This window comes from Clarias gariepinus, chromosome 26, assembly GCF_024256425.1.
Source record: "Clarias gariepinus isolate MV-2021 ecotype Netherlands chromosome 26, CGAR_prim_01v2, whole genome shotgun sequence".
Classification (NCBI taxonomy): Eukaryota; Metazoa; Chordata; class Actinopteri; order Siluriformes; family Clariidae; genus Clarias; species Clarias gariepinus.
The window spans coordinates 4192482-4200961 of record NC_071125.1 but is presented as its reverse complement, the minus strand read 5'-3'; the positions used below and the strand labels follow the sequence as shown (position 1 = coordinate 4200961).

Sequence of the window (8480 nt, the reverse complement as noted above, 5' to 3'; positions counted from 1 at the left end):
TACTGTGTATGTGACAAATAAAATTTTAATTTGAAATTTAAAGTGCAGGTTAATGTGTGTGTGTGTGTGTAAGAGAGAGAGAGAGAGAGAGAGAGAGAGAGAGAAACTTAAATAATAGAGGAAGAAGGGTTACTGTGGAAGATGGAGAGGGGAGTCTAATTCCCTGCCAACTATAATCCAAGGTTCCACAGTATATTAAATTTGCATCAATGTTATTTATATAACACTTTTAACAATGCACATTGTTACAAAGCGGCCTTACAGAAAAAAAATAATACCTCCGGATGTGAATAATAATAACAATAATAATAATAAAAAACAGAAGTATATCAACAGGAAGAATCAGCCAGGTCTTAAGGGCACAAAGGGTCAAGACTACTTGTGTCTTAGGAGCCATGCGAGGGAGAGAGAGAGTGAGAGCGAGAGAATTTGCTAGGCTCGCTGTCACATACTGTATAATGGATTAGGTCAGTGTATATTTGTACAATGAGCAAGCAGGGACTTCAACATTAATAACTATGACAGCGTAACTAAAAGGGAAAACCAGAAGGAAACATACCCGAGGGCTGCATGGGAAGTAAAGCAATCAGTTACGTCCTAATCAACAAACCTGAGTGAACTCACAAGAGTAAAGGACGCCCACAGAAAAGTTGGTTTAAAAATAAGAAGACGGGAGTCATGCTAAACTTGTACAGACATTTTATTGTACTTGAACACTTTTTTTTGTCAGAAATTTTTCACTATGCATGTCCACACATAAACACACATGCACAACCTCGGCGCTGTGTTGCTCGGCTACTTGTCTTCCTCATGGCTCTCATTTGTCTCCTCTTTATCCCCTCCATTGGTCACTACAACACAGAAAAGTCATTACACAGGTGCTAGTACATATCCTGTGTCACATTTTCTGTGACAGGAACACTATTGAAGTTATTAAAAGCTAAGTATGACTAATCTAATCATGTTGTTTTATATTAAACAATAATAAAATGAATTGATAAAGCCTCCATTGGTTGCTCTGTACAGTACACAGTATACTTCAACATTTATTACTATTAGTACACACTAGAAAATAACTAAAATCTTTATATTTTTATACTTTATATTTTTTATTCTGTGATTTCATGTGCAAGATCTTTATAGAACACTACATAATATGACTACTAACACATATTTCTGTAACCTACCTCAGGATTTCACTTTAAATGAAAATAAATCACATCAAGATGACTTACAATAGATACTGATCAATAGTTGCTGGAATTGGTACCGATGCAGGAAACGGTTGTCTCTGCTGACATTTTCAAGGACTAAGTTACTTCCTTTGTAGCGGGTGGTGGTGGTGTTTTGGGAAACGAGCCACTCATAGTCTGTAGATCCAAGATGGTCCTTGATGGTGCACTGAAGTGAGATCTTGTTACCCTCAACTACAGGGCTGTTTGGTGTGGAATCTACTTCCACATCCCTGTGAGCTAATAAAGGTGGTAAATATAAAGGGGGTCAATAAGTGCATTCTCATTTTAACATAGCACAAAAACTTGTAACATTTTTACTCATAGTACAAGGGGTGTTCAAATTTGTTCGTGCAGAATAACAGAACACATTTAAAAAAGTAAAAACTATCTTTATTTCTCTATATAGTCCTCTGTACTGCTTGGATACCATCAAGGTAGAATGTTTTCTCAGTACACCAGAGCTATAAATGGACTGCCTGCTTCATTAAATGTTTCATCACTTGTCTGTGGTTGAAGTCTTCTTTGATGGTTTAATTTAAATTTGTTAATTCAAATTTCATCACAAGTCCTGGCTAGACTTGTACATCCCTTATGCAATTCAGTCAACAACCCTTCTGTAAGTTTATAGACATAATTATTTTTTACTACAACCTTAAATTTACTTAATGAATTTATTTAATATTATAATAACTTATAGAACTAGAAAATTAAGTGGTTAACTTATTAGTTCACCTTATTTGATAAAATTTGACTAATTATACTAACATAGTATGACAAATTAATTAAATACTTGCTCTGGTTCCATCTATGAAAGGCAGACCAGAACTGCGTCCACAATGAACCCCAGGGGAGTCTCTCTGGCACCTCTTGAAAACGAGCATCCAACAGCAGGCGCTGCTGGAGCAGCTATCGCAAGTACTACAGGCAACAATGGGCAAGGCTTTGTGCTGCTGCCGGACCCATGCAGAGAAGCTCAATACTTGTTAACAAAACTCATGCCGCATGTCCACTATGAGGCGCACCTTTCAGAGAACCGCGGAGCAGTTCTCCCTTTCTGATGAAGACACCAAAAGTTCTGATCTACTCAAAGCAGAAACTGTAGCACGTTACAGCCTTTCCACCAACCAAGCATAGTTCTGTAGCTCGTCCTGCTGTGGTCCCGCCCACTGCATCACAATTGCATACTGCTTTCAGTGACTATCCAGTGACTGGTAAGTATAACCTGACGGCTGGCATTATACTTGACCTGTCCGTCCTTCTGATTCTAGGTTGCGACTAGTTTGCTGTTTCTGGCATATACTGTAAAAATTATCCACAGAAGAAGCGTTTTTACCGCCCTAGGAAGCGAAGGCCAACACCTGCCAAGCCTGTCTACAGTAGCTCACACAGAAGGTGAGGCTAATGATCCTTTTAATAATTTTTTCTCACTGTCTTAGCAGGTGAGATGTGACTGGAGCTTAATGCAGCTCCAACAGAAAGAACCCTGCTTAAAACAGGTGAATTTGAGGGTGAAGCCAAGGAGGCCGCACAGCCCTGGCCCACCTTGTACTGTAATTCCTGGTAAGAAATGGCCTGCTGTATATAAAAAAAAAAAAACATTCCAATGGTGTTTGACTGGTACTTAATTAGTAACCAAGTAACCCAGTGTAAGGATCTATCCAATGACGGAAACATGAGCTTTGTTGTAGGTCGCTCTGGATAAGAGCATCTGCAAAATGTCTAAATGTGAATTTCTGCCAGCTCTGCCCAAAGTGTCAAAAACTGTACCAGTGAAGCTCACGGTGCCATTCAAGCACATCTGTATGGACATTGTCAGGCACCTCCTGAAATCAGCAAAGGTCACAAAATCATCTTGGTCATGGTAGAACAAGCAACGCAATATGCTGAGGTAATGCCGCTCTGGAAAACTACATCATGGAACATAGCGGAAGGTGCTGGTGTATTTGTTCAGCAGCATAGGATTGCTAAAATAAATCTTCACAGACCAAGATACGTCTTCCATGTCAAAGTTAATGTCTAATGTGTGTCGACTGCTGCAGATCAAGCAGACCCGCATCTGTGTACAACTCACAGAAAGATGGGCTTGTCGAACGGTTTAATTAGACACTGAAGAAAATGCTATGCTACTGTAGGTGGTGGATAAAGGAGTGTGAAATTGGTATCAGCCTATCCCCATTTTCTTCTTAGCAGTACGGGAGACTCCCTAAGCCTTCACAGGGTTCACTTCCTTTAAACTTCGATCATAGGCCTTGCTACCTGCTTGATGTGGTCAAAAAAGCCTAGGAGGAGCAACCATCACCTTTCTTGTCATTTATTGAATGTGTGCAAAACTTTTAAAATAATATTAGCCATGTGCTTCCTATTGTAAAACAGCATATGGAACAAGCTTAGGCTGAACAAAGGAGTGCTTATGACTGGCCTGCACAACCCCAGGAGTTCCAGCCCAGTTATTGTGTCCTATCTTTGCTCCCCAGTGTCACCTCTAAGGTCCTGGCCCATTAGCAAGGACCCTCCACTGTTGTGCAAAAAGTGATCCTGTGAACTACAGACTGCAACAATTGGATAAGCAAAGTCGCACTGAGCTACAGTATATCATGCAAACCATTAAACTTTTAATAATTAATACTTTTATTTAAAAGGTCGCCTTTTCACTATAGAAACCACCCATGCTCATCTATAGTGGCTGGTAAGGGCAAAAGACACTAACCTTTGTATAACACACTGGTTTCTCTCACCACAGGACTTATCCTTTTCTTTAGTTCACATAGCTGGAGCGCAAAATGGAATCCCAGATGAGCTCTCCCTGCGCTATGCAATGTTCTCGTCATCAAGTACGAACTCGAAGCTCTCCCCCTCCTTATCTTACACAGTAAAACTTTCTCCTTTCGTCTGAATTAAACACACACACATTAACGGAAAGACTGTTGTTCTCCCCTAAATTATTAAAGCTTCTCTGCTTTATTTTAATGTTGCTCACGACAGCGTAACAGCCTGTTAATTCATGCTTGCATTTCAATTCCAATTAAATTTTATTTGTATAGCGCTTTTAACAATTTAAATCCTCACAAAGCAGCTTTACACAATCAAAGGAATTAAGTTTGTATGAAATGTGAATGTGTATGAATCAAAATGATATGATTCTCCCTGATGAGCAAGCCGAGGACGACGGCAACAGTGGCAAGAAAAAAAACTCCCTGAGATGGTAATAGGAAGAAACCTTGAGAGGAACCAGACTCAACAGAGAACCCATCCTCATCTAGGTGAAAACAGATAGCAGGGATTGATGTGCATAATAATATGCGAGACTGGAAGTTCAGTATAAGAGGAGATGTGTAAGATTAAAGTCCAGTTTGTTCCTGGAGGCTCAGGTAGACTGTAAGAAATTCCAGTCCTGAACTATTGAGCGACTGAAGTCACAGAGAACAACTGTCTGCATCAGTCGAGGACAGGACCACCTTCATAGAAAAGTGGAACCATCCCCAGTCACTACACGCATTCCAGGCAGACCACACGGGGCATCCATGTGATGAGATCTCCAACCAGAAGCAGGACTCCAGGATGAGTTAGACAGGTCCAGAGGGCAGAGGAGGTCTGGATCACTGTCAGCCCAGGAGCGACATGTATAGCTCCACAGAGAGATAGGTAGAGGAAAAAGGAGAAATGAAGAGAGAGAGAGGAAAAAGCAGAAAAAAGGGTTTCCAAGATGGCGCCGGTGAGGTCGGCTGCCGTCACGACTGTTCCGACCACCTTTTCTTTGTTTTTGTTCTTTAAGTTAGTTTACAGCGTTTTAAAACCGGCAAAATTACCACCATGGAGTACATTAGTTATGATAGAGACACTCTTGTTTCTATTGGTATACAATGTACTCACAATTCAACGTTTTTAACTCCGGATCTGAGCTGGCCGAGTGAGATTCTGAGGGACAACAAAGGACGCGACGCGAAGCGGCGGCCCCGAGGGAAACGAGCCGGCGTCAGGAACAGGCTGAGAGCCCGTGCACACCGCACACCTCTGCCTAGCATCCTGCTCGCCAACGTCCAGTCACTGGAGAACAAGCTCGATGACCTCAGGGCCAGGATAAAGTTCCAGAGAGACATTCGGGACTGCAATCTCCTCTGCTTCACCGAGACATGGCTGAACCCAGCGGTGCCGGACCACGCCATCCAGCCGGCCGAGTTCTTCTCGGTTCACCGCATGGACAGGACACCGGACTCGGGGAAGTCAAGGGGAGGCGGCGTGTGGTTAATGGTAAACAGCAGCTGGTGCAACAGCGCAAGCGTTGTTCCTCTCACACGCTCCTGCACACCAAATCTGGAACTACTGTCCATCATGTGTCGTCCTTTTTATCTACCTCGGGAGTTTACATCGGTCATAATCAGTGCCGTTTATATTCCACCACAAGCGGACACGGACACTGCCTTATGCGAGCTGCATGAGGCACTCACACAACACCAGACACAACACCGGGACGCTGCGCTTATTGTGGCGGGGGACTTTAATAGTGCCAACCTCAAACGCGCAGCACCGAACTTTTATCAGCATATCACTTGCCACACCAGTGGCGAAATGACACTGGACCACTGCTATACAACTGTCAAGGACGGCTACAAGGCACAATCTTGCCCACCGTTTGGTAAATCCGACTACGCCGCCATCTTCCTCATGCCAAAATACAAACAAAGGCTGAAACAGGAAGTTCCAGTTTAGAGGGAGGTCGCGCGCTGGACGGACCAATCGGTGGCCGTGTTACAGGACGCACTCGATGACGTAGACTGGGACATGTTCAGAAACAGCTCCGATGATGACGTCAGTGTGTTTACGGAAGGAGGTGAAAAAGGCGAAGCAGCGCTACGGGAGGAAACTAGAGTCACAACTCTAACAGAGTGACTCTAGGAGCCTGTGGCAGGGATTAAGGACAACAACGGATTATAAAGCACCAACATCCGGTATGATGAACGCAGACGTGTCTCTGGCAGACGAGCTAAACACTTTCTATGCTCGCTTCGAGGCTGCAGCTAAAGATGCTAGCGATGCTAATGCTAGCGGCGCTAACGGCTGCAGACAGCAAGTCACTGCCAGCACCGGAAGCGCGTTCATCAACACAGGAAAGCAGCAGGACCAGACGGCATCTCAGGCCGTATTCTCAGAGCCTGCGCAGACCAGCTGGCACCTGTGTTCACTGAGATATTCAACATCTCTTTATCTCAGTCGGTGATCCCCACATGCTTCAAAGAGTCCATCATTGTTCCTGTCCCAAAGAAACCTCATCCTGCTTCCCTCAATGACTATCGCCCTGTAGCCCTCACTTCAGTAGTGATGAAGTGCTTTGAACGCCTGGTCAGAGACTTCATCATCTCTTCACTACCAGACACACTGGACCCACTACAGTTTGCTTATCGTTCAAACCGTTCCACGGACGATGCAATCTCTCATCTCCTCCATACATCTCTCACTCACCTGGACACTCGGAGGGGGAATTATGTGAAAATGCTCTTCATCGACTACAGTTCTGCATTTAATACCATAATTCCCTCCACACTTACCACCAAGCTGGAGCACCCAGGACTCAGCTCATCAATGTGTCAGTGGATCTCCAATTTTCTGACTGGCAGACCACAGGCAGTAAGGATGGGCAAACATGTCTCAGCCTCCCTCACTCTCAGCACTGCAGCCCCCCAGGGTTGTGTTCTGAGCCCCCTGCTGTACTCTCTGTACACCCACGACTGCGTGGCCACTACCAACTTCACCACCATCATCAAGTTTGCTGACGACACTGTTGTGGCGTCAGGAAACAGAGAGAGACTGAGGAGGAGCTTCTTCCCGCAGGCGATAAGGTCTCTCAACCACAACCACACCACTATGCAGGACTAACACAATCTTTTCATAATTGATCAATCAATCTTTTTACATCCATGGACACTATGGACAATTACACGCACACCTTCCTTCATATCTACACTACATGTTGTACGCTTACATCCTGGACCATTGCACAAAGACACTTTAATAACTTTGCACACCTACCTTCACAACTACACTACATGTTTTACGTTTACATCCTGGACCAGTGCACAAAGACACTTTAATAACCTCTGCACAAAGACACTTTGTTCTATGCATATTTGCACATCCAGTACAGTATATTTCAATTTGTACAGTATATTTCTCAGTACAGTATTTCAATTTGTACAGTATAATTCGATTTTTATATAAGCATTTCACTACATTTCGTAGTGTGTATGACTGTGTATGTGACAAATAAAATTTGAATTTGAAATTTGAATTTGAGAAAAGGAGAGAGCAAAAGAGATGGAGAAATAACAGTTGGGTATGGTCACAGTCGAACAATGTATAAGGTGAATGTATATTTAGTGCAGAGTGCAAGTAGGGACTCTGGCAAGACTAACTATGACAGCATAACTAAAAAGGGAGAGCCAGGGGTAACACAAACATGAGGGCTTTTAGAGATGTAAAGCAAACAATCACCTTACCGTCAACAAACCTGAGTGATCAATGAGAGTGGGAAAGACAGCATCTAAACACACTAGTTCACCTAATACTCTATGTCCATGAGTCCCCCAGATCTGCTCTTTTACCTAAGGCTAATCTATTTACAAAAATGCTTGGCTAAATAAATAGGTTTTTAGCCTGGACTTAAACACTGAGACTGTGACTGAGTCCCGTACACTATTTAAAAGACTATTCCATAACTTTGGGGCTTTGTAAGAAAAAGCTCTGCCCCCTGCTGTAGTTTTCATAATACGCGGTACTGACAAGCAGCCTGCAGCCTTCGCTCGAAGTAGGCGCGGTGGATTGTAAGACACTAGCAGTTCACTCAGATACTGCGGCGCAAGACAATTTAATACTTTATATGTCAAGAGTAGTATTTTAAAATCGATGCGAAACTTCACAGGAAGCCAATGCAATGTGGATAAGATAGGGGTGATGTGCTCGTATCTTCTGGTTCGAGTGAGGACTCTCGCTGCTGCATTCTGGACTAATTGAAGCTTGTTTAAGCACCTTGTTAAACAACCAGACCTAGACGTGATAAAAGCATGAACTAGTTTTCCTGCATCATTTGGTGACAATATATTTCTTATCTTGGCAATATTTCTGAGGTGAAAGAATGCTATCCTGGTAATATTATCTACATGTGCTTCAAATGAAAGGCTGGAATCTATAATCACACCGAGGTCTTTTACTGTTGCACTTGATGGAACAGAAAGGCCATTTAAAATCACAGTG

At 43.1% G+C, this 8480-nt stretch overlaps 1 protein-coding gene across 1 annotated transcript in view; it reads right to left on the bottom strand.

Moving 5' to 3' along the window:
• Positions 1–682: 682 nt before the first annotated feature.
• LOC128514120 (B-cell receptor CD22-like) overlaps positions 683–8480 on the bottom strand; it is a 38607-nt gene continuing 30809 nt past the window's right edge. Inside the window, exons 9-10 of the mRNA XM_053487818.1 lie at positions 1236–1472; positions 683–851 (exon numbers count right to left, since the gene is read on the bottom strand). Coding sequence (XP_053343793.1) covers positions 796–851; positions 1236–1472 — 293 coding nt within the window. The 3' untranslated portion in view covers positions 683–795. The remainder of the gene's footprint in view (positions 852–1235; positions 1473–8480) is intronic.